This window comes from Monodon monoceros, unplaced genomic scaffold (assembly GCF_005190385.1).
Source record: "Monodon monoceros isolate NGI ecotype Baffin Bay Population unplaced genomic scaffold, NGI_Narwhal_1 Super_Scaffold_6, whole genome shotgun sequence".
Lineage (NCBI taxonomy): Eukaryota > Metazoa > Chordata > Mammalia > Artiodactyla > Monodontidae > Monodon > Monodon monoceros.
Genome location: NW_021703783.1, coordinates 66,617,252 through 66,644,803, shown reverse-complemented (window position 1 = coordinate 66,644,803; position 27,552 = coordinate 66,617,252). Strand labels below are relative to the sequence as shown.

General features: G+C 33.9%; 1 protein-coding gene across 6 annotated transcripts in view; it reads right to left on the bottom strand.

Moving 5' to 3' along the window:
* LRRIQ1 (leucine rich repeats and IQ motif containing 1) overlaps window positions 1-27,552 on the bottom strand; it is a 197,776-nt gene that overhangs the window by 164,439 nt on the left and 5,785 nt on the right. For all 6 annotated transcript variants that reach the window (XM_029204164.1, XM_029204163.1, XM_029204165.1 and 3 more), the window contains 7 exons: window positions 23,435-23,526; window positions 22,112-22,229; window positions 21,342-21,565; window positions 17,503-17,577; window positions 11,892-13,529; window positions 5,895-6,047; window positions 3,436-3,586 (listed from right to left, as the gene is read on the bottom strand). In XM_029204164.1, the coding sequence (XP_029059997.1) occupies window positions 3,436-3,586; window positions 5,895-6,047; window positions 11,892-13,529; window positions 17,503-17,577; window positions 21,342-21,565; window positions 22,112-22,229; window positions 23,435-23,526 (2,451 nt within the window). The remainder of the gene's footprint in view (window positions 1-3,435; window positions 3,587-5,894; window positions 6,048-11,891; window positions 13,530-17,502; window positions 17,578-21,341; window positions 21,566-22,111; window positions 22,230-23,434; window positions 23,527-27,552) is intronic.

Below are 27,552 nucleotides of genomic sequence, written 5' to 3'. Positions count from 1 at the left end.
AAATTACAAATTTAACTTAAAAATAGAAAAGAACAACATAATAAACAGAAGAAAAGCAAAAAAAGCAAAAAACAAAAAACTGCCATTAACATGTATTAATGGTAGGAGTGCAAAGTGGTACAACCCATATAAAGTGTGTCTGGCACTATCTTCCTAGATTAAAGATGTCCTTTGCTCCCCCCCCCCAAAAAAATATATACATATATATATCAGGAAACTAACCTAAAGATATATCTGATGAAGTATGAAATGACATAGGTATCAGGTTAGTCATGATGGCAGTGTGGAAGATTGTAAACCATCCATTGTCCATCAACCAGAGACCAGTGGAATAAACTCTAGTGCATACACACAACTGAATACTATCAAGCCATAGAAAAAGAATGCTATGAACTCCATATATGTTGTAAAATGAAAAAGAGCAAGATAAAGAACAGTACTTAAAATATTCTTTATTTTGTGAAAGAATTAGCATATATACATATATTTCTTAGATATATGTATGTGTATGTATATTTAAAAACACACACATATATCACATATGTGATACACATGTATTATTATACACATATATACATAAATATCTGTATATAAAAGTAGATGGGATAACAGTGAAATGAAAAAGGATGAAAGCACAACCACTTTGAGTCTTCTTAAATGTAGTCTGTAGAAACATATATCTGTCTTAAATCTCAAAAATAAAACTGAATCAAAGGGAAAAGTGAACTAAATATATTTCAAATTCATAACATAATCACAAAGATAAAATACTTCAAGTGAGCACATCACTTTGGGGGACAAAGTGTAAGGGCCAAAAGAAATGCAAAAAAATCTCAAAATTAATTTAGAAGATTTCTTCTAAATACTTCTAAAATGCTTCTAATACTGGCATTGTTGTTTTGAAACTATTTTATGGCTATTATAATCCATAGCAAATAGTTATGTTAGTGTTGGTATCAACCAAGAACTACAGTGGAAGAGAAAATAACACAACTATAAAGTTCAAAAAGTAAATTTGGAGATATCAATATTTGATATCTTCAATCAAATTCACAGGACTGGACAATTTGAGTATCAAGCAGTATAATAAGAAAAGGGACTGAAATATTCTATATTATAAAATTCTAGGAGTTCATTAGACCACTAAGAAAGAGAGAAGAGCAGGGAGAGAGAGAAAAGTGCAAAAGCAAAACAAAATAAATGAAACAAAGAAAATTCATTTGACACCACTGAAAGTAAGGACCTTACTGTAAAAGTCTATCAATATAAAGGCAGGCATTTATTCCTGTCTTTCCTCTACGAATGATTCCAAGGTAACCAAATAGTTATTAAAAAAATGATTCCAGTTTTTAAAATGTGGAAGGAATGTTCAAATTAGAAAACTCCTTTTTTGTATCCCCCACTGCATTAATTGATTCAGGCCACATTAATCAATGGATGAAAGCATTAGATAAAAGGTTTGTGGGAAACTTTATAATGGAACGTTTAGGCTATCACTCACATACCTAACATGCAACTGTAGCATCATTAAAAGCAAATAATCACTGTATGACTCCTGACGTAAGGCAATACGAAGCACAGAGCAACCCCTATGAAAAATTCCTGCCAAAAAAGACTAAATTTTAATTAACTCAAGCCTGTTGCACTAGCTTTCATTTACAGGACATGAAATATTTATAGGCATAGTGAAACAATTTTAATACATTAAAAGGAAGTAGGTGGACAAACCCAAAATGTGGGACACTGTATAGGACAATTAACATAGGTTTTGCAACAAATCAATGGCATGGAGGAAAAAAAGTGGAAGGACTACTACAGATTAGATAGGACTTCAGACACCTATGTAAATGTAATATGTGGTCATTGTTTGTGTTATGATTCAAACAAACCCTGATAATTTTAAGAAAATAAGGAAATTTGGATTATGGATTATCAGTTGATAGAAGGAATCACTATTAATTTTATTAGGCAACACAATGCATTGTAGTTAAGTAAGAAAGGACCATATTATTAAAAACCAACTCCTGAGGTATGAAAGGATGAAACTTTATGATTTGGGGATTTGTTTTAAAAAAGAAAAAATACAATAAAAAACAAAACAGTAATGATGGACCAAATGTTGACTATAGTATATGGAATCTCCATGTATTCATTTTGTAAATGTTTGAAATGTTCAACAATAAAAAAATGAAAGAAAATACAAAATATTACATAGGCAAACAAATTAATATCAAGAAGGCCTAGGTAGAACCAGGCCTAAACACAGAAAGCAGGCTTACTTCTACTCCTCCACCTGCTCCCATCCCATTTCATGATATTTCAGTACAGATCACATTTCCTAACCACCACAGGATGGAGAAGGTGGAAAGAATGTACCTTCTGGGGGTCCAATAATTTAAGCCATTAGTAGTATACCAGAGTAATGTTTTTATCTAGTTCATTATTTTCTGCCAGTCCTTGATTATTAATTAACCATCATTTAAGCCCTTATCAAGTCCCTTGAGAACCTCACAGTTAAATTAAAAAAAACAAACAAACAGAATTTTAAGCCAGGTATTAAAAAACATGAGATTTTTATTTTAGACTTACCACACTGGAAATGTATAGACGTGAGTTGAAGCTGAATTTCAGTGGGCAGAAGAGGGAAGTTGGGTAGTAAGAAGTGAGAGCAAGAACAGAACACTCTTTCACAAGACTTGACAGCAAGAGGAAGAGAGATGAGGCAATGGACGGCAATAGGAAGAATCTGACATGAGAAAGGTGATAAATGATGGAGGAAGGTACCAGAGGAGAATGACAGGTATATTTACGTAAAATAGAAGGGCTGGTCTTAAATAAGAAAAGACATTTTCATCACTGAATTTTATGGATTACAAAGAATAAGGATGGAAACGCTATTGATATATAGGTATACAGACAGACAGATGGAGGGACAAAGATGATTAGGGAGATCCAAACTGATAAACTCTTTCTTTTATGTGGTATTAGTAGCCTTACCTAAAGAAGGAAAGGTTAGTACAAGTGATGTATGTAGGTAAGGAGAGTAGTGTCATACCAGGAAACAATTATGACAGTTGCTGAGAAGTACAGAAAGCATAGGGTCCATAAAAATATGATGGCAACAAACTAGGGTATTGTATTCTTCAGTAGAGTTCAGATCACTGTTGGTTATAAGAAAAGGAACAGGGAGGTGAATATACTAAATTTAAGGAGCTACTAACAACCACACATTTGCCAGTGGTGGGAGCATATTCCTTTTATATATATTAAAACTAATTTTGTTTCCTTCATAAATCTGGATAAAAGATTAAATAAGTATGGCTTGGATAAAATAAGCAAATTAGTGATGGTGGCCTATTCTCAGAAAAGAATAAATGAAACAAAATATAATAATGAGAAATAAATGTCAATATATTTAAATTCCACTGTTCTCACCAATTCGAGTGATTTTATTATGTGAAAGTTCAAGATTTTGGATATTAGTGCAGCCATCCAAACCATGAAAAGAAGTCAGTTGATTTTTATTAAGAAGAACAACACAGAGATTTTCTAAATTTTCACAGTTGATAGTCTCAATATTGTTTTCCTAAAACAAAGAACAAATGTAATTAGTTTTATTTCAATGGCTTATTAATGAAACATTTAAAGCTTGCAAAAAGAGGGAAGATGAGATATATGATCTTTAAATGAATATCTGAATCCCTAATTTTAAGATAACTATGTAGAGTGTTATACTATCTAGATGAAAATACTAAGTAACCAAATAAATGATTTTGTATTTATTAATAATCTTTTAAAATATAGAAAACACAGAGGATCATATAACAAAATATTTCAAACGATCTAAATGAACAAGAGTGAACATTTGGTCATAGTTGCTAAAAAACTTATTTTAAAGAAACCAAACATGGAAAAATTTGAAATCTCCCCATTTCCCTTCCTCAGTCCCTTTTGCTATCTTTCCCTCCAAAGAATACCAATACCATGAATTAGGTATATATCTCATGTATAGATTTATACTTTTACTAAACATGCACATCTCTGCAATACATAATATTGGTCTCAATGTCAAGATCATATGTCACGGATGCAACATCAATTCTCTTCTTTTAAGATTTCAGAAAGATAAATGGGCTTCTAAGAATCTTAATGGTATAGTCCTACGACATCCTTCTCAAAAATATGAATATAGCCTTTGTCTAATGGAGTAAACTTAATAAGAAGCATAGGAAACACAAAGTTTGAAAAGAAAATCATATTGGTGGAAGCACAGTCAGTTTGAATTGAAAATAATATAATCTAAAATAAAAATAAAACTCTAGCACCCCCCCCCCAATCTTCTACGAGAAAGAAACATTGAGAAAAATTGTCAGCTGCAAAACAGGACACTTCTTATGGAAAAGAAAGTATGCCTTTGGGGATTCCCTGGTGGTGCAGTGGTTAAGAATCCACCTGCCAATGCAGGGGACATGGGTTCGATCCCTGGTCCGGGAAGACCCCACATGCCAAAGAGCAACTAAGCCCGTGCACCACAAGTACTGAGCCTGTGCTCTAGAGCCCGCGAGCCACAACTACTGAGCCTGTATGTTGCAACTACTGAAGCCCACGCACCTAGAGCCCGTGCTCCACAACGAGAAGCCACTGCAATGAGAAGCCCGCGCACCACAATGAAGAGTAGCCCCTGCTTGCCACAACTAGAGAAAGCCCATGCACAACAATGAAGAACCAACGCAGCCAAAAATAAATAAATAAATGGGGGAAAAAAAAAAGAAAGCATGTCTTGAGAATGGAGTTAAAAGCCTAGTGGGCAGAACCAAGAGTCACAGGGACCCATTCCCATGGAGCAGAACCAAGTCCTTATTAATAACTGATGGTAGTTTCTTAGCTATGGACCAGGGACTGCCATGAGCTTCTTGTTTTCTCCCATATTGAATGGTAACAACTCTTGTAATTAATCAAGTCCTCTCTCACCACTGTATGTGGGTGTGGGGGAGGGAAGACAACTTTTCCTTTAACTTCATAGATCTCTGAGTTGAAAGAACTTTCTCTGAGCAGATCATCTCCACTTGGATCTGATTTAGATGAGAAGATTCTGTGCTCAAGTCTGAGTCTGATGCCATGAGTTAATGAGACTTTGGGGTCTTTGGGACATGAGTCCTTTTGCATGCGGGAAGGATGTGACTCATTAGGAGCTAGGGGCCAGACTGCAGGAGGTTGTTACTTTGTAAGCAGTTCCAATAAACCTCACAACCCAATATTCACACATCCACATAGTCCCCTCCCACATGAACTGAAAGCTCAGCCAATAGGACACAAGCTACCATGATGCCAGCAGATGCTTGACAAGCACTTCATATTGAAGCTTGTCTTTTTGGAAAGCTCACCCTTTTAAGATTCCCAAGAAAGCACAGAGAGAGAGAGAGAGAGAGAGAGAAATTCCAAACTCCCAAGGCACCAGACATGTAAAAGAAGGCATTTTGGACATTCCAGCCCCAGCTGCAAATTACATAAGAGACCCAGGCAACATGGTATGAAGCAGATGAAATGCCCAGATAAGTCTGGCCTCAATTCACGGCCCACAGAACTGTGAGCAAAAAAAGTGGTTGCTGTTTTTAATTAACTAAATAATGTGGTCATTTGTTATGCAGCAAAAAGTAACAAAACAATAACTATATCATCTGCAAATAGAGATAGTTTCCAGGTCATACCATCTAATCACCTTCCCTGCATGGTTCTCACAAATTTTGGCCCTTGATCTCTTTTAGACCCTGAGTTATAGGTTACTTTAGTAAATGTTTCTTCAAAATTGTCATTTCTTAAAATGTACACCTGAATTACACCTTACTCCACTTTATATTTTATTATAAAATAAATATTGAGAACATAGGACATACCTGTGCATCAATGTACTTTAACTTTTTGCAGTTACTCAGGCTGTGCAAAGAGGTTAATCCACAGCGCCGAAGAGACAGAAACTGAAGATTTGTACACTCTGCCAGTGTGGAGAGACTACAACCTGGCAAATCTTGAAGTGTTACTGTTGTAACCTAGGGAATTCAAGAAAATTGGAACACATAACATTATCTAACTATAATGAATATAAACTATACTAGCCTTGCAAAATTGTTTTAAAAACTTCATCTAAAAAAAGTAATGCTATATATTGAAACCTACACTTATTAACAACTCAATTTCATTTAAGCTATCTGGCCATTTTGCCAATTTTGTTCCCCTCATAGAAAGACAAAATAATGCAGTCATTCATGACCAATTCAAGTTCAAAACTAATATGCATAGAAGCAATAATAATATTGTAATCATTTATTAGTTCACTCCCTGATTTTTCACCAAATTCATTTTCCTTGTTTTTCATGTCCCTTGGCATTATTTTCAGGATTGCACTATATAAATGTTTAAGATCTGTGTTTGACAGTATCTTAGGGATACCTGGATAGTACCAGAAGCCACAACGGGTCAGGGGATAGATTTTATATCCAACCTGCCATGCTTCAACTAGAATACCTTAGCTATCTTCCAAAAAAGAAGAAAGTTTAACTGAGAAGAGATATTATAGAACCTGTAATAAGTAGAAGCATGCAATAATAATTGAACCATGCAATAAAACTACATTCTATTATGTCTTCTGTATTATAAAGGTATGAATCATTCCGTACTACTGAATAATGTAATACACCCAGTGCATATAGAATCTGCGGTATAAAAAATCATGAATAGCTCTTAACATACATTTACAACATTTCTTATTATTGAGATATTACTGTAGACTCAATGCTTCCTTTTTTCCTAAGGCACTTTTCTCTTTTTAAGTCTTTTCAACTAAAGAAAATTCAATAACAAATAATGTATTCAACTTTATGGTATGCATATTAAGGACTACACTTAGAGTTCTACAAGAATATGTCAGATAGAAATATTTTGAGGTTACTGAAAAGCACTCCACTTATTAAACTCAAGAGCTCTCACCTAAGTAAAACTGGCACAGTAATAATGTAATAATATGTTGGTTCTTCACCATAATTGAGTCCATGCACTAAAATAACTATATAAGCTAAATTGCTTTATAGTAAAAATACTTTCATACTGCCACATCACAAGTCCTAAGGCCAGGTTTCCCATGTACTGAATAACAATTCTAAAATGATTAGCTTTATAGTATATATGATACTAGTGTATATCTTACTCGAAAGAAATTTTTTAAATGTTTTATTGAAATTGAAAGCATTATTACTTCAAAAAACCTGGAAAAAGTATAAAATTCTTAAGTGCAGTAACTCCTCTTCATGGGAAATATTTCCTGTGCATTAAAGTTTTACATTTACATATTTATGTAAGTAAATGGGCAGACCATATGTTCTTGGAGATAGAAGGGATTAGACTACTCCTTGCTTTAAGTAGCAAAAGCAATAACTGATTATTTTTAAAACTTTGGGTGAATAAAAGTTTCTAGTTTCATAATGATTTTAGGCATTTCTCAATTACTCATAATGTAAAACAACTTTTGAAACAAATTTCTTTTTTATAATTTTTCAGAAAGAAAAATATTAATCTACTTGTGTCAGGATAACTGCTGTGTAATGCCCACTTAATTTGTCCACAAAGAGATACTATAAATTCTGTAACTGGAAAAGTGGCTCTATACTAAAAAACTGAACACACTATTTAGAACTGAGCACTTAAAAACTGAAAACCCTACAGCTGCAGCTTTATAGTAACAAATGCTGCTCTACCTTATAATTTATATTATCCTGCCTGATGTAATAATATGCCGCTTACAATCAACTATATAAGCACAATTAAGTTCTAGTTATGATGTGGCAACCTCTCTAACTTAATTACAGTACAGGAGTGACAGCTGTTGCAGTATCCTTGTTGATGGTGTCTACTTGTGAATATGAGGTATTCCATGGTACTTCCTCCTCCCTTTTATTAAAGATTTAAAATTTTTCCTTATGATATAGCAAGTTATTCTCTACCGCACTCTAGTTTTTTCCAAACTTATGAGATCAAATAAACTTTTACATTCATCATTTTGATACATGCATGACAATAATTACATAAATAGAACTGCCTTATGCTCTAAAAATTAAGGTCAAAGAGAATTAGTACTCACAGGTGTTCATTACTGCATGGTCAGCCTGATAAAAGAGCAACTGGGGCATAGTGGATGGTCGCTAAATTCTTCTTAAATAACTAAACGAATAAACTGTCCTAGCCCTATGGCAAAACTAAAATATTTATAGCATTCATAGTTTCGTTCCCTTACAAAGGATAATATAAAAATATTTGGAAGATTAATATTTTTGGTCTCTCATGAGTTGAAAATGAACTACTCCATCTACAGAAAACCTATGACTCATTCATTATATTTTGATAAAAGATCACAAATCAGTTTTCCACTTAATCGTCTATATTTCCCCAAATCCTTGACAGTTTTGGTAAATAAAATGACCTAAAATAGCTACAGATTTTTTATAGAGTTCACTCTCAGTTACTCTTGAGTTCAACCGAAGCAGTGTCAGTCATCTATGGTAGACTGTAATTACAAAAGTAATGAAAGCAATGACTGTTTTGCTTTATGTTCAGTGCCACAATCTCAAATCTATTCAACCTGGAGAAATAATATTGTTCAAAAACTCAGCGGCAAAGAGACTGAATCTGAGGCATGATTAGTGGCTTAAATGAATGAGAATATAACTTCAAGTAAATCATGTGCCATCACAACACCAGTTAATTACAATTTGCCTTGAATGAAGTGAGACATTCAGCCTCTAAAATGTTATCATCCATGCCATGTTATAAAGCCATAGCAAAAAATCCTTAAGCTAGTACCCTTTTTTTGTGGTTGCTATTTAAGGCAAGTTACCATTCGTAGCAAAATGCCCAAAATAAAAGAAAGATGAATTAAAGCATTCAACTAGGAAAAAGAAAACTATGTTAGTTGTCAATAATCACTTCTCTTCAGTCATATCCTTTTGGGATATTATTCCATATAGTAGATGATCCAGCATTTTCAATGTTATAACGTATTTGATGAAAGAGGCTATGAAGCAGCCCTCAAAAATCCATTTGCCTTTTTCTTCAGATGTTTGAGATCCACATTTGACAATGACTATCATATATGTTAGGAGCGTAAGACCAGATTCTTCACATACGGTATTTAAAAAGTCAACAATCCTATAAAGTAGGTATTGCTCTTCCCAGTTTATAGAAGACAAAACTGAGGCTCAGAAAGGGAAAGATCAAGCACCTTGCACAAGGTGACACAGCCAGTAAATGGCAGAAATAAAATTAGAACCCTGATCTTATTTGATACAGGGATTGTTAGTACTTTATTAAATTACATTTAAGTAATTTTTATATTAATTTCATTTTTAATCAATACAACCTAGCTAAATTGTGAAGCTGATAATAATATGGAGATAAGATTAACATTCAGTTGGACTTCTTTTTCCATCCCTTTATCCATCCTCCCACTCATCCATCTCACAGTCAAGTAATGAAAACCACTATTTGTCTGGCAATACATAAAGAAGTATGGACAAGAGGCAGACCTGAATCATGTCCTGAAGGCTCAAAGTGAGAGAGTAACATAAGCAAAATGAATTGACTACTGGGTGAAATTCCAGAAGAATAAATTTTTCTCTTCTAAAGGTTTACTCCAGAAGGACTTTACAAAGGTGGCAGATAATGACAAAGACGTGAAGCTAAGAGATTAGAAAATCAAAGTAAGGAAGTTACAAGATGGTTTTTATAACACTTCAGCACTTACATGGCACATGCACTTATATTTTCATGTTTATACTGTATATTTGATGCTTCAAAGAAAAATTAAATGTTTGAAATAGTTGTTTGAGTAGTAGTCAAAGGATTACAGGGTCCTTTAGAACATTGCTGCTCAAATTAGTCCATGAGCCAGCACCAACAGCATCACCCAGGGGCACTGTAAAAATGCAGTACGCTGCAGTTGATCACCAGACCTAAAGAATCAGAATCAACGTTTTAACAAATCCCCAGGTGATCTGTATACACATTACAGTTTACAAGGTCTTGCTCTAACAAGTATAAGAAAAGGTTAATCCTCACTTTATGTAAATTGACAAGAGTTCCATAGAAGGAACAGAGTGGGCAGAAGAAGAAACACCAAGGAGAAAGAGGTTCATACGTCTTAACTTTCTCAGTGCTCCTCTCACTGGACAAAACAGAGAACCACAACGAAAGAGAAGAGCACTACTGGTTTCTTGAACTATTGAAACAAATACTGTAGGCAAGAAGCTGTCACTCATGCCTAGCCCAAATAGATATTCATGAAGAAAATTATTTTAAATAAAATAAAAGTGTTAGTATCTAATGTCATCCATTCAGAAAGCCTGCAGCAACATCTTAGGTAAAGTAGGAAAAGAATGATTCCAGAGATAACATGGCTAAAGAAAAAAAATGTAGTAGAAGAGCTATTGAGAGATTTTATATGTAACTCTATAAGTCTGATAGATATGAAAAATACATTGCCTAGGAAAAAAAAATACACTTCAAAGTAATTCTTGTTCTTTATACTGCTCTTTCACATCCCAGAGATCTCTTTAAATCCTACTATCTTGTTATTCTCTCACAGAATACCCTGAAATCTTATATAGCAAATATCGAAATCTGCAGTAATGTATTTATGTGTATTTATTTGTTTAATGCCTTTTTGTCTACCATAGTCAGATCCATAAGGGCAAAGACTGGGGTTTGTTTCTGTCCCTTTAATCTAACAATAAATATGGATTGATCATATTAGACAGATGAATATTTGCTGAGTGAATGAATCAAATAATGCATATGTATTAATAAGAATGTTTCTTTTTCTAGGCATCTACCTATACCAAGAAACTAAATAAATTTTATAAATACATTTGAGTTTCAGGCCCCAGATAAACATATGTATTTTAATCTTAAATCCTTTCTAGAACTTCACTATTTGCAATATTCTTTCCTGTTTTTCTACACATTTTTTAGTTTCTGTCTTATTTTTGATTGAAACTCTGTTTCCATAAACATAGAAAATTAGTAGCATTTGGTGACAACGACTTTAAATTTCAGGCATAGATGTACCACGTTTATATAGCAAGTGACTAAATAACTCTGTTTCTATATAGAAATTCTAGAGTCTTCCATTGTTGTAAGCCCTTCTTTCACAGCACTTGTGAAATCCACTTCAAGGAAATCCACTTCCTCCCGAAAGGAGCCACTAGGTGGTGTTGTGGCCCAGGACTAAAGCAGACTAACTCCTGAGTATCAAGCTAGGAGTTTCCTATTCTAATTCAGCTCTACATTCCCAGATACCTCCATTCTTGGAAGCCTAGTAATGGTTATAGGGCCCTTGAACACAGGTATCAAGACAAATCAAAGCTCTTCATAGTGCTTCACTGAAGGAGAAGATGACCTGAATACTTTTAATTGAGGAGATCTTTTAAGTGCAACCTCTCTCAAATAGGAGAAATATTTCATTAGCAACTTCACTGATTGAGAGACAAAAAAAAGCAGACTCCAAGAAACAGAGAACAAACTAGTCGTAACCAGTGGGGAGAGGGAAGGGGGGAGAAGCAATATAGGGGTAGGGGATTAAGAGGTACAAACTATTATGTATAAAGTAAGCTACAAGGATATGCTGTACAACACAGGGAATATAACCAATATTTTATAATAACTATAAAGGGGGTATAACCTTTAAGAATTATGAATCACTATATTGTACACCTGTAAGCTATATATTGTACATCAACTATGCTTCAATTAAATAAATAAATAAAATATGCCTTCTATTAAGATTTTTAAAGCTACATTTTAGTGAACCAATCACAATTCAGTATGAAAAAAGTATTATAAAATACCTGCTGTAAAGTATTCCAAGGGCCACACTGAAGAATTTCTAGTGTACTCAAAGGGGGCATCACGTTGACTGGGCATTTTACAAGTCTCTTTCTCCTAACAATTTTCTTCTGTTGATTTTGCTTGAAAATTTCAAACCAGGGTTTAAATGATTTTATCCAAGCAAGCCTCTTTTCCTCAATAGAAAATATAAGTGTTGGCTCTGGTACAGAGCAGGTCACTATATTTTCACATTCAGTTCTATTTTCATGACATTCTTCTGGAATTTCTTTAATCTGAGACTTCAGAGAGTTTATTTCTTTAAAAACCAAAGAGTTTTTTGCAGTATTGCCACCCAAGTCTTCACAAGGAGCATCTCTACCTAAACTATAATTTTGCTTGTTTATTTTGCCTTCTACATTTATCATAGCATCATTGGTGTTAAAAACCAAGTCACTATTCAGAGCACTGCCTTTTGGGTTCTCCTCAGTTTCTTTAGATTTTAAATCAATTTCTTTTTCTTGTAGTGTTATATTTTCCCCTATATCTGCAGGATTTTCTAATTTTAGTGGTAGTGGTTTTTGTTTTATTGAAATCACTGAAATTTTCTTCATATTATTGTCTTCATGTAATGTTCCATTTTGTTCTGATATCTCTTCTTTTTCTACTTGTTGTATCTTATTCTGTTGATTATCATCGATTATTTTCTGTGCTTCATTGTTTACCTCATTAATTTCTTGATTATGTCCTAATATTATTATTTGGGTTTCTTGTCTCATAATCTCATTTATGGAAGGTTTCATGACTTCTTTTTGTATTTGAGAGTTTAATTCTTGCAGCTGAAACTGTTCTTTCACATTTTCTTTTAGATCTAGGTTTTCCAATTGAGTTTTTTGGTCTATGTTTCCATAATTCCTTGCTTTTTTGACCGATTCTTCTGAACATTGTTTTGCTAGGTTTTCATTTTTTTCTTCCATTTTAAATACTGGCAAAATTGCTTGGCTTGATATAGATTCTTTTAATTGCACTTGTATTGATTCTTTCAATACAAGGTGTCTATCTACATTTTCTCTCTTATTCGATTCTTCAACTGGCAAAGGGGGAGCACCTTTCCACTTCTTTGACTTTTCATCCCCTAGTCTTCGGGCTACATCATCCTTATTCTTTGATCTATCTTCAACAGTTAAATATTTGGCATTATAATCTCCATTTTTTAATGCTCTACTTATTATTAGCTGTTTTCTTGCAGCTTCTCTTAATCTCAATTTTTCCTTCTTTAGTTGTTGCTCTCTTTCTTGTCTCAGGATGTTCTTTTTTTCTTCATATTCTTTTTCTCTCCTTTTCCTTCCCTCTTGCTTCTGCTTTTTTATCTCTTCTTCTATTCTTTGTTCCTCCTCTAATCTTTTTCGTTTTTCTTCTTCCATTTGTCGTATTTTTGCTTCCTTTTCCTTCCACTCTTGAGCTTTCCTTTTCTTACTTTCTATTTGTTCCTTTATGATTGGGCCATATTTTTGGTAGGCCACAAATGCTTTATATTTAGCTTGAATTTTTACAGCTGCATTATGCTGCAGTTTTAACAAACGCATTTTTTCTTTTTCCTGTAGGTCTTTAAATTTTTTTCTTTCTTCTTCCATTTGTAAATGCAAGTTTCTAATAAATTCCTAAAATAAAGTAAGATAAATAGTAGTCAGCATAAATTAAATGTGAGATGTTACTAAAGTATCCAAAATATAGATTGAGAACAAATACTAAAACTGAAATCATAGTAAAGTCAATACAAAACTTACTTAGAGGAACTAAAGTAATTTATTTTAAAGGGTATATTAATTTTTAAAATATTTAGGAGCTTCTATCAAGTTAGTAAGTTGATATTGTAATATTATGGCTATCCTAAGCCACCCAGACACAGACTGAGGAATTCCTTGAAGACAGAAAGCTTATGAAATCTGAATGATACAGAGGAAAAGAAAGAAAAGCCTCAAGCTAAAATCTGTGTAGGAGAAAAGGACTTCAGACTTTCCGAGATGGGAGTTCTGATAAAGGAACTAGCACAGGGACTGCAGAAGTGGGGAATTATTTTGTGACTTATAATACCAGGAAGGTGAGGTAGTACATACAAATAAGCCTAGTTACACGTCTTAACCTTTCTCAACTATTAAGAAAGTTGATAAACACATTTTGCATTAAGTGAGATAATCTGGAGGTAGGTGAGAAAATATCATTGTCACTAATGTTCTAAAACAAAAGTAAACAGATCAACAAAATTTGGCAAATATTTGAGAAAAACTAACACAAAAGATGTGAAGCAATAAAAATGCTTCAATAAGAAGGTGGAAGAGCCAATTTCTGAGAAAAGAGCTATTTAAGTAAAAATTAAAATATATTTTTAAGAAAAAAATGTGTAAACAAGAATAAACTCATATAAAAATGAAATACAAGTCCTCAAATAAAAATATATGACTCACTCAAATAAAAAAATCAATATAAAATTGCTGAACAGCTGATTGCCTAAACAAAAACTTCAAAATTAGGTGTCTCCCAAAACAACATATAAAACACAAAGCTATGAAATATATGTCAGAGATGTTCAGGTGTAAAGAGGATCAACACAGAGACCTCAACATATGACTAATAGGAGTTCCAAAATGAAGAACTGAGAAAAACCAAAGGAAAGAGAATCATAGAAATATATGTTTTCTAAACCAAAAACAAAAGGCTGTTAAGATACAGAGTTAACTTCACACACACACACACACACACACACACACACACACACCACACAATGATACACTCATATACTAGATACTAGCAATATTTCAAAACACTCCATGAAGGCAAGGATTATTTTCTGTTTTATTCACCGCTGTATCTTTTTTTTTTTTTTTCACCGCTGTATCTTGAGTACTTACAGAAGTGCCTGGACACAGTAGAAAACCAGCAAATATGTGTGGATGAATGTAAAAAGCGAAAAATCCCAAAGCTTCAAAAGAATGTAATGAATGAGTACCAAATTTGCAATCATAGATGGCATGTGAAAAAATAAATATGCAATAGAGTTGTATCTTTAAATTGTTAAAACTAAATGGTAATAAACCTGCATTCTGTGTCCAAGAAAACTAATCATTCAGTTTTAAAAGCAAAATAAAAGCATTTTCAATTGTGCAAAGATTGAGAAAACTTGCTGTCCAAAAGTATATTTTTGACAAGTATTTAGCTATATACTGCAGGAAGGGAAAACTGAGTCCAGAAAGCAGAGGAAGACTGGATTCAAAGAACACTAATGATCAAAGAAACCCTTAACACTTAGTACTTAAATTTTTTATTCTGTCTTCTTCTTTCCATCATTTCACTTAAGGACTCAGCTGCCAGGTTACTGCTGCTCCTTTTTAGGTAATGTGTCTTTTTTTCTGGCTGCTTTTAAGATTTTTCCCTCTTGTCTTGAATTTCAATACTATTAAATCCCCAGGTGTGATTTTCTTTGTATTGATTCTATTTGGAGATCTTTAACCATCTTCAAATGTTCAGACTGATTTTTCGAAAACAATTTGAAACCATTTCAACTATTATCTCTTTACACATAGGTTCTGCCCCATTCTCTACACTCCTTCCAAGATTACTATTATACACATTTTTTATATTTTCATTATGTATCACATATTTCTTGTATACTTCTCTGCTTTTCCCATTATTTTTTGCCGTCTCTGTGCTTAAATTTGGGTATTTTCTATTGACTTCCCTTCAGCTTCATTAATGTTCTCACCTGCTGTGTCAAATCTACTGTCAAACTTATCCATTGAAATTTTATTTTTATACACTGAACTATTCAACTCTAGAATATATACTTGGTATTTCATTAAAGATTCTAATTTTCTTTTCATATCACCTGTTTAATTATTTTGCTACTGCATGATAGTTATAAGTTTTTTTTTTTAACATCTTTATTGGAGTATAATTGCTTAACAATGGTGTGTTAGTTTCTACTTTATAACAAAGTGAATCAATTATACATATATCCCCATATCTCTTCTCTCTTGCATCTCCCTCTCTCCCACCCTCCCTATCCCACCCCCTAGGTGGTCACAAAGCACCAAGCTGATCTCCCTGTGCTATGTGGCTGCTTCCCACTAGCTATCAGTTTTACATTTGGTAGTGTATATATATATATATATATATATATATGTCCATGCCACTCTCTCACTTTGTCCCAGCTTACCCTTCCCCCTCCCCATGTCCTCAAGCCCATTCTCTAGTAGGTCTGCATTTTTATTCCCATCTTGCCCCTAGGTTCTTCATGACCTTTTTTTTTTTTTAGATTCCATATATACGTGTTAGCATACGGTATTTGTTTTTCTCTTTCTGACTTATTTCACTCTGTGACAGACTCTAGGTCCATCCGCCTCACTACAAATAACTCAATTTCGTTTCTTTTTATGGCTGAGTAATATTCCATTGTATATATGTGCCACATCTTCTTTATCCATTCATCTGTCGATGGACACTGAGGTTGCTTCCATGTCCAAGCTATTGTAAATAGTGCTGCAGTGAACATGGTGGTACATGACTCTTTTTGAATTATGGGTTTCTCAGGGTATATGCTCAGTAGTGGGATTGCTGGGTTGTATGGTAGTTCCATTTTCAGTTTTTTAAGGAACCTCCATACTGTTCTCCATAGTGGCTGTATCAATTTACATTCCCACCAACAGGGCAAGGGGTACTTTAATGGCTCTCCTAACTCCAACATTTGTATTCCCTGAAAGTGAGCCACTACTGTCTTTTTTTTCTTATCATTCATAATGAACCATGCGCCTTCACATGTCTAACCAACTTTTTTTTTTTTTTTTTTTTTTTGCGGTACGTGGGCCTCTCACTGTTGTGGCCTCTCCTGTTGCAGAGCACAGGCTCTGGATGCGCAGGCTCAGGGGCCATGGCTCACGGGCCCAGCTGCTCCGTGGCATGTGGGATCTTCCCGGACTGTGGCACGAACCTGGGTCCCCTGCATCGGCAGGCAGACTCTCAACCACTGCGCCACCAGGGAAGCCCTAACCAGCTTTTTTTAATTTAGAGATGGCCAGTATAAACATACTTTTTCAGGAATGTGTTTGTATAAATTTTAAAAAGACTTGGAAAAAATACAATGATAGTTAATATTTTTAGCTACATTATAGGATTATGGGAAATTTTATCTACTTTTTACTTGTAATTATTTAAAATAATTTTATATAAAAACTGTGGAGTAAATTAAAGTTAAAACAATAAACATGTCATCAGGATCATCTTAAATTTAAAGGGGTTATTTAACACATTCAATTAGTTGTGTTAAAGAAATGCAGTAACCTCTTATAACAATCCTCAATCATAATGAAATATTCGTAATAGTATGTTTTCTCAAAACTTAAAAGAAATTTTACAATTACAAGAGTATATAGACATGTTCACTCATTGAACCAGTTTATTTTCCTTTTCAAGACATTCTATTTCAAGGAGAGCTTCTATAACTAAGGTATTTTTAAAACTTTAGTAAATTAAATCCTATACCAACTAGGCAATATTATTTTAAAATACCCATTCCTAGCATAGTAATTTACTTCAAATGGAGAATGATTATTGTGCTGCTTAAAAACAACAAACACATACCTCATGCTGTTTAAATTTCTCCTTCCATATTTCCTCCTCTTTATGAAGTTCATCATTCATCTTGTCCTGTTCTTGCTGAGCATATGATAATATTGAAATATTATATTCAACTATCAAACAATATTATGTTTATTATGTATGATTCTTACCACATATATTTGTAAACAATGGTTAAAGATAACAACTCACCCAATGGTCCTCAGTTATTAGTACTGGGATAACAACTTTAATCCCAACCTGAAATATAATAAAATGATACCTAGGGTTCCCATTAGCATATAAAGATATTCACAATCTGGGTAAGTCGTTTTATTTATTTGAGTTCATTTATATGTTTATTCATATAATAAAATGCATTGGCTAGAAATACTCCTGGACAATGCAAAAATTACAGATGATAATGTGTGTTAAGATGGGTTTTGCATTACAATTTTTTTCTCTCCACACCATTTCATTTAATTCACATAATAAATCAGTTCAGAGGGTAATTGTTTTCTTTCATTAACTCTTTATTAGCATCTATTTTGTAAAGGCTCTGCAGAATAAAAAAAAAAATCAGTAAAATATAATCCCCTCCCTCAAAAACTTTACCTTTAATAATATGGGAATGCAATCATACATTCACACGTTGCCCCAAATTTAGCAAAATAAGTTTATCACAAAATAAGAACTATAAGGATTATGGTAGGAATAGGTGCTATAATTAGAATATCATGAAAGGTTTCATACAGAAGATTGTTTTTGAAATTATTAGGCTTTTAAGAGATTAAATAAACATTTTAGGCATTTATTAAATGTTTTTGAGCTAGGAAAATGATTACAGCTCTGTTTTAGAAAAATTATAAGGTTACATTTGATAGAATTAGAGAAAGTAAGTCAAGGAGAGACACTAAGGAGATCAGTGAGGTAGGTATTAGAGAAGTCCATGTGAGAACCAATGAGGGCCTTCTGCAGATAGGGTGCGAGGAGTCAGAAGAGACACAAACACGATGTAAATATGAAATGGTCATAAACTGCCAACTGCCTGGATAAAAGGAAGTGAGAAAAGTTCTTTGGACATTATCTTATAGGAATTGTGGGAACTTTTGATGGCATTTAAGCAGGGAAATAACTTTTTTTAGAAAATAATTATCCTACCAACTGCACTATGGTGCATGAGTTTACAGAATACAAGACCAAAAGTAGGAAGATCAATTAGAGAGTATAGTAAATATTCCAAGCTAGACATTAGGACATCCTGAACTATGGGGTAGCAGTAGACATATGGATGAGACAGTGAATAATATAACTATTAGAAGGAAGAGGATAGTAAAAGAGAGAGAAGAGTTAAAAATGGTCCATATCTTTCTAGCTTCGACTATGATGATACTGTAACTCATCAAAATAATGAACACCAGAGAAGGAGCACGACTCAGAAAGAAAGACAGTGCATTCAACTTTAGATACATTAAGTTCTGAGTGTAGGAGAGTTATGTAGTTCGACTTTTTTTGTTATAACTATAGATTTGGTTCTGAACAGCCATAACTGTGTTTGAGATTATCAAGAGAGAAAATACATGAAGTAAGAAAAGAAAGAACAAAGGATGGAATCCTTGGTAGGACCACATTCAAGGAGAAAGAGAAAAAGAAGCCTAAAATAGGTATCAAGGAAGAACGGCCAAACATGTAAGAAGACAGTCAAGGCAGTATGGTCCCACAGAAGTCAAGAGAAAAAGAAATGGTCAGCAATCAAATTTTTATTGGCATGAAATGCTAAAGAGGCAAAAATAAATACTGAAATAGAACCTGTGAGTATGGTTCTAGAAGCCATTGGTTATTTTTGTCCAAGCCAATTTAGAAAACATTGGTTATTTTTGTCAAAAGCAGTTTCATTCACTGGGGCGGTGGTGGAAGATCCCTAGCAGATTTAGGATTGAATGAGAGATGAGGAAATGGATTGAGCACAAATAACTACTCCTTAAGAAGTCTGCCTATGATAAGTAGACCTAAGGAACAGCTGACGTGAGACATATAAAGGAAAATGATCTCATGATTTTTCTTTTGTTTCTAGGACAGGAGAAAATTGAACATGCCTATAAGCAATAAGAAAGGAGGAAGCTGTAGGGGTGTTTCAACATAAAGGAAAACTGGGGTAAACTGGATGGAATGATAGAATATAGAGCAAAAGCTAGCCTTTGGTAGAAGAAACCTCTCTTACTGAGATAAGAGCAAAGGCAAAAAAAAAAAAAGGCAAAAAGGCGACCACAGAGATTGATGCTAACTAGATGCAGGATAAGAAAGACAAAGAAGTTTGTAATCAATGCAAAAATGTTATGTGATAATTTGCTAATAACGAGGAGGGAGGAGTTGGGTAGAACTCTTAAGGAAAGAGATTTATGATAGCTGTTTTGGAAAATGGAAGAGGAAGCTAACAAAGGACACAGAATAGAATTACTAAATAAGTAAATTATTTAGGATCCATCATTATAAAATTACGGAATGGTCTCACTGGAAAACTTTTAAGCCCCAAGGTAAAACAAAGCACACATTTAGAAACTCATTAAACCTACTAATGTCATATATATTTTTTAAATCATAATTTTATGATAAAGCACAAATTACTTTCAAAAAACAAGTTACAATTCTTCAAGGGTAGGGTCCTGGTGTTAAATCTCTTTTGTATCATGTAAGCACATAGCTGAAAGCTTTGCCCTTAAAGTAGTCAGTAAATTTTTGTTACAAAACAAATAAAAATGGCAACTTAGCTGAATAGAATTTTAAAATCAGATGTTTTTTAGAAAATATTTGAAAATATCACTAACAACCAATAGCAATAATACGTTTTACCACAAGCCAGCAAACACTTCTCTAAGAATCTACATTACATTCACTCCTACTCTGGAATTGGAAAAAAAAAAAAAAGCTTCTGACTTTTGGAAATGACTAATCTGGTCTGTGGAAAGGAAAATATAACTAAAAGAAAGTTAAACATTCATCGCTTACTATTAGAAAAAGCCATGGCCAAGCTGGTTCAACAATATTATCACTTTTTAATTTATTTATTTTCTATATAATCAGGAAATGCAGTGTACTCAACATTGGAGGCTTGAATACCCTGAACTGTCTATGTGACTACATGCTAAGGTTCTCTATATGGAACACTCAAACTAGTAAATCGTGAGTAATATATAAGGCAACTTTAGTAATGTAAAACAAGAGATGTAAGTCCTGTCTGTTATCCATACATTCTAAACGGGCTAATGGCCCACAAGTAGGTCTTAGAAATCCACCAGTTTCTCAATATGCCACTACCATGACCTGAGGATGAGGACCACCTGAGGTGCAGCTGGGAGGAAACAGAAATGAAAAAAAACTCAAAATTCCTTCACACCAAAAAATTTCTAGTCCCAGGAATTAGCTCATTTATGGGAATGAGGCATATACCATCACCTACATGGCTAAACCACTTCAACCAAATATGTTTTACAAAATTGTTAGATATCAGACCACATAGCAAGGACATTACATGATTGAGAAAATCCTATTGCCTTTTTCTATGATTAGAAGGGTGTAAAAAAGTAACAACTTATGTAGTAAATGTCAGCTTTTTTAGGACAATCTTTGAAACTATGAAATTTCAAAGCAGTACCTGAAATTCTAATGAATTTCATGAAAACCAGGCAAGGAGTCCATATTAATACTGTTAATCCACAGTCAACTGCTTTGATTATTAGGACTAATTAAAACCCACAGAATGGAGCTCAATTCACACCATAAACCAAAACATCAATACTGTTCAGAAGTAGATACTGATTTTTTAAAATGCATGAAAGACAAAAATTAAAATTAAAAAACCTTACCTTCTGAATATTCTCCAATTTCTTCTTTTCAACTTCAAACTGTTTCATCCAGTAATGTCTTTTTTCTTCTTCTTCTTGAAACTGCTTTTCTTCTCTATCCCTCTGAGCTTTGAGAGTTTGCTTCTTTTGGTCTTCTAGTTCTTTCTGTTTGTCTTGCCAAGCCTCAAAGGACTGCCTACATCTTTCTTCCACTTCACAGTATCCGAAATTTATATCAGCATCATCTGTATTCATGAGGAGAAAAATTTTTAAATCAAAACAGTCAAATCTGATCCAGTGCAGTTTAAAAGTAATTTCAAAATAAATAAATAATGTCAATATATTACCAAAGTAAAAGTATGCAAAATACATGTAAATTCCATTGCATCAGTAAAGAAGTCACATAACTTGCCTTAAACTATTCCATAAGACTTCTATAAAAACATTATGTGTGTGTGTGTGTGTGTGTGTGTGTGTGTGTGCATGTGTGTAGTTAAGGGATACATAAGGAACACAGTTAAGAGACACTTAAAAAATTCAGGTCTGCATATATCTACCGCAGTCAGCTATATATGTGGAAAATTTTTAACTCTACTTACATGAAGTTAAATTAGGAGTCATAAAAAAAACTATGAGAACATGTAATTAAATAAGCATAGCAAGTACACAATATTTTTCAAATATTGTGACTATATTCTTCTAAATGTCAAAAGAACTGTCTACTTTTTTTCAGATAATTAAGGTCAATCACATAAAAATTATCATAAATATCACCAAGCAATTTAGTCCACCTGGCAAAACATGTTCATCCACAGGCAAATCACAAGGATCAGGCTCTGGAACAGAATCAGGACTGCCACAATGAGTTTTACTTCTCAGAAATTCTTCTTTTTCTATTTCAGATAACATCTAAGAGGTTAAAAAAGTACCAGTGATTAAAGAAAAACAAAATAGAGAGTAAAGCTATTATTTTAATAATGCATTAAGTATTTACATACACATATATAGAACTTTATTTACTTCAAATCACTCTCAAATACAATTCTATATAGCATATTGATAATTATTCTCTTTATGGTGAAGAAAAATGTTTTTTCCATGCAAGCGCACTCTGTTTTACCCTCCTAATGTTTTTCAGAATTCTAATTACTTTCTAATATTTACTCACAATATTCAATTAAACTGCTTAATAATCATGTCAAAATGTTTCTACTAATATGTGTTTTCCTCCTAATACCTTTCTATATTTCTTATCTGCAGCAATAGCTCATATATACAAATTGCTAATATATTCAGTATGTTTTAAAAACAGGACTATTCTCTAATTTGCCCTGACTTACACACAAGTTATAATTTTGATTAATACTTTTCCATAATTATACTTCTATATATTCTAGCTTGAAAGGTACAAGATATCTATTCCACTGAAGTAGCAATATGATAATTCAAATTAATATATTTCAGGTTTGAGGGTTACCAAAACAGAGAGTAAGAAACATACATACAAGTAATTTTCACATTATGCTAAATACACAGAGAGTAAGAATAGAGTAAGGTAAAATTACAGTTGGGTAAAATGAGAAGTAAAAATGATTTCAAGATGCTGAACCTGTGGAAGAGGTTTTCTCTTAAATACATCTCCGGGAGTTTCACCCAAAAACGCTAGGCTCTCCTTTACTCTTACTTTTTTACGGATGTTTCTGTTTTACCGTTTTTTTAAAAAAAACTAACATAAGATATTCTGCGTTTAAAGTTTCCACAGGGTATTTAAAGTCTCCACTGGATCATAGTACATTCCTAAGCAAAGTAATAATATTAGAGTATATTTCATTGTTTTCCTTGGAGTTTTTAGGGAAAAAATACTATTCAATATAGTTCTGCTCTCCTATCTACATTAAATTCCCAAGTATTGATGGTTCAAATTACTATTTCTAATATTTTTAAAGATTGAAATTTGTATTGTTTTATATTATATGCCAGAGGAGGAAACAAATCCAAAAATTATTAGCTTAAAATAATTAAATTTTTAAGCCAGTGAACTTTAAATGCTACGTGAGAGGTAAAGGTAAATTTCTAACTGTAATATTGAGTACTTTCAGTCAAACAACATATACCTTCATTAATTGTTCTGGATTTTCTTTACATTCAGTTCGTAATTCTATCCTTAAATGCATATGATTATTAGAAACTGCTCCATAATCATAGCCTATAAAGAGAAAGAAATATTATAACTTTAAATACTAGAGCAGGACACAACATGTTAAAATCCCAAACTATTTCATCATCCTTTAATCTCAAATTCTACCACAGCATATTCTTGATCAGTAACTCAAAACAATAGGAAATACTGAAGAACAAAGAACATAGGAAATCTGTAATCTTTATTCAAAAATAAAAATAACAGATTTTTAGATCTCTTTATCACCTTTCATATTCTAGACTGAAGTTCATTTTCCATGTACACAGAATAATGCTGTGTTTAATATCACAATGACACCTTGATTAGAAACCAACAAAAGTTCAATTCTACCTGCCACAAACTAGCAGTATAATCTTTCAGCACAAGATACTGAAAATGCTTTAATAAAAGTCTTACTTTAAAAGATTACAATTATTAATGTGTGAATGAAGTAAACTTTCATTCCCAATTTTTTGAGTTTTTGTTGAATTTTATTGTGTTTTTATCATCTGTGCAGATGTAGTTATGTTTCTTTTCCTTATTCAATTAACATGTTTTATCATGGTAATGTTCCCTAGTAGTAAACTATTTTTTACAGATGACCATTCTGCTAATTAACTGACTATTCACACCTATTTTGTCTATTATTATAGATTTTCTTTTTCAACACCAATTCACAACCTCTCTGGCATGTTTTCTTATGTGAGAGCTGAAAAGCAAAAATAACATTCTCCAGATGCCTTTGAAGCTAGGTTTCTGAGGGTGATTTAGGTTCTGCCAATTGATACATTTGTGTAAGTCTTTCTTTTCTTTTCTTTTTTTAAAATTTATTTATTTATTTATTTTTGGCTGCATTGGGTCTTCGTTGCTGCGCGCAGGCTTTCTCTAGTTGCGGCGAGCGGGGGCTACTCTTCATTGCGGTGCACAGGCTTCTCACTGCAGTGGCTTCTCTTGCTGCAGAGCACGGCTCTAGGCACGCAGGCTTCAGTAGTTGTGGCTCGCGGGCTCAGTAGCTGTGGCACATGAGCTCAATAGTTGTGGCTTGCGGGCTCTAGAGTGCAGGCTCAGTAGTTGTGGCACACAGGCTTAGTTGCTCCACGGCATGTGGGATCTTCCCGGACCAGGGCTCGAACCCATGTCCCCTGCATTGGCAGGCAGATTCTTAACCACTGCGCCACCAGGGAAGCCCAGTCTTTATTTTCCTAAAAATATTATGTGTGAAGAAAGGCAGAGAGAGAGATTTTCATTTTTCTGGCTCAGACTATGATAGAGGGTGCTTTGGGTTGGAGATAGCAGGGTATAGTAGAGGATTAATGTCTCTGAATTTCTTTATTATATCAGCAGCTCCTGCTGCAGCCCAGTTCTACAATGTACTTGCATGTATATTTTCTACACTTTGGATGTTCAGCTTAGAATCTGTTTCTTCAGTTCTATTAACAATTCTGTTATTTATTGTAATAGCTAGTCTCCAAAGATGTCACTCCCACACTTCCTGGTATGATACCCTGTGTAGCCCCCTCCCGCAAAGAATCTGTGCTGACCCTATGTAACCACCAGGATGTAGTAGAAGTGATGTTGCATGACTTCTGAGAACAAGCCATATGAATCTTTACAGGGTTCCATCTTAGTCTCTTGATATTTTGTTCACAGGATGCTATTTCTCAGAATCCAGGTGCCATGCAAGCCATAGGGAGAGACCACATAGGTGCCTCCAGCTGACAGCTCCAACTGAACTCCCAGCCAACAATTAACATCACTGCCAGTCATTTCAGTGAGCCATCTTAGAATTCCAATACAGTAAAGACTTCAGATGACTGTGGCCCTAATCAACATCTGACTGTAAATGCATAAGAAATGCAAGCAAGAACTGATTAGCTACAGTCCAGTCAACCCACAGAACTATATAAAAGATAACAGCATACTGTTATTTTAAGCCACTAAGTTTGTTTTACACAAATACTCCCCAAAACCTTACTCCTTAAAGTAGCTAAAACAGCTTTTGTCTACAAATGAGAGCCCTAATCAGTACATTCATATTCGTAAATAAAATTAGCCTCAGTTTCTCTTATGTATGTGTATGTGAAGCTTGCACAGTTTTGTATTTAACATGTGCAGTTTGGGGCTTCACTGATGGTGCAGTGGTTGAGAGTCCGCCTGCCGATTCAGGGGAAACGGGTTCGTGCCCTGGTCCGGGAAGATCCCACATGCCGCGGAGCGGCTGGGCCCGTGAGCCATGGCCGCTAAGCCTGCGCGTCCGGAGCCTGTGCTCCACAACGGGAGAGGCCACAACAGTGAGAGGCCCGCGTACCGCAAAAAAAAAAATTAAAATAAAAAAATAAAATGTGCAGTTTTTTACAAATGAAATATTATATAACATGCAGATTTTTTTTGCTCCTTGATGGATTGGAATAATTCAATTGCAAAATTATCCCTAGTTCCTAACGACACTTGAGAAGAAATCTCTTTCCACCTTCAGCCAAATTATTGATTTAATCATGTCTTCTCCTTTATCAAGCAATTTTGATAATTTGAATTTTCTTAGAAAATTATTCTATTCATTGAGACTATCAAACTTATTTGATTAGAGCTATATACATGGGATCTTATAATTTTCTAAACCACTGTTATAACTGTAGTTATATAATCTTTCATGTAACTAATTTTTTTATAATTATATTTCCTTTGCTTTTTTTCATAATTAGGCTCTATACTTGCCAATATATTTAAAATACATTTTCATTGTATAAACCTTAGTAAATAGAAATAGGAAAACCATTAAAATCCCCCATAACTCGACTATAGATAAGCACTGCTAAAACCTGAAGGGTCTACATAAGTCTTTATATATCCTTTCACACAGGTACTCAGAACAAAAACCTTGGAGCCAAATTTCCTCTCTTCCTTTCATACAAATCCATCAATAAATACTTTTGTTTCTTTCTACCTTAAGAACGTTTTCTAGAATGCGACTGTTTTTCATCATTTCTACTCAAATCACTCTTATCTCTAACCACACTACTGTGACAGTCTTGTAGTGGACTCTTGCTACCTCAAGCCATCTCCTTTGCAGAGTCTCCAGAACGATTGTCTCAAAATATGTCAGATTCTGTCACTCCTTACTCAAAAACCTTCATATACTCAGAACAGAATCCAAAGTCCACACCTTGGATTGATAAGAGCCCTGTATGATCTGACCCCTTATTTTCTTGGATATAACCACAAAGGCTTACTATTCTTTGAACATATTACGCCCACTCAGTGTGCCTTGGCCTTTACGATTCCCTCTTTCTGGAACACCAGCCCTCTAGACATCCACGTGACTCACTTCTCCTTCATTGAGATATCCCATGTGGCTTACTGTCTCATTTCAGTCACTACTTAAATATCACCTCCTCAGAGAGGCCTTCCTTGACCTACCCTATCTAAAATAGCAATCTTCAATCTCTATCCCCTTCTCTTTTTTCTTTTTTTTTTTTGGTTGCACTGGGTCTTAGTTGCGGCAGGCGGGCTCCTTAGTTGTGGCATGTGAACTCTTAGTTGTGGCATGCATGTGGGATCTAGTTCCCTGACAAGTGATCGAACCCAGACCCCCTGCATTGGGAGCACAGAGTCTTAACCACTGCGCCAGCAGTGAAGTCCCTATCCCCTTATCTTAAAATCCTTCCTTCATGGAAGTTATCATTATTGAAATATTACATATGTATTTATTTGTTTATTGTCTGTCTCCCCACACCAGAACATTAGAATAAGAGAGGACCTTTGCCTATTTTGTTCCCTGCTGCACTCTCAGTGGCTAGAGCATATCCTTTCACAGAGTAATATTTTTCGTATAAATATCTATGAATATCCACATTATAGTTTATACTAATATTTTTATAAATGACATCAAATTTCATAATTTTAATAGTATATCATGAAACTCTTTATGTTATTAAATATTGTCTAAGCCGTATTTTTTTAATGAGTGTATTGTTAAGACACACCAATGTCCTGTTGAACATTTAGGTTGTTACCATTTTTCATTATAAACTAAGCCAGGATTAATTCTAGTTA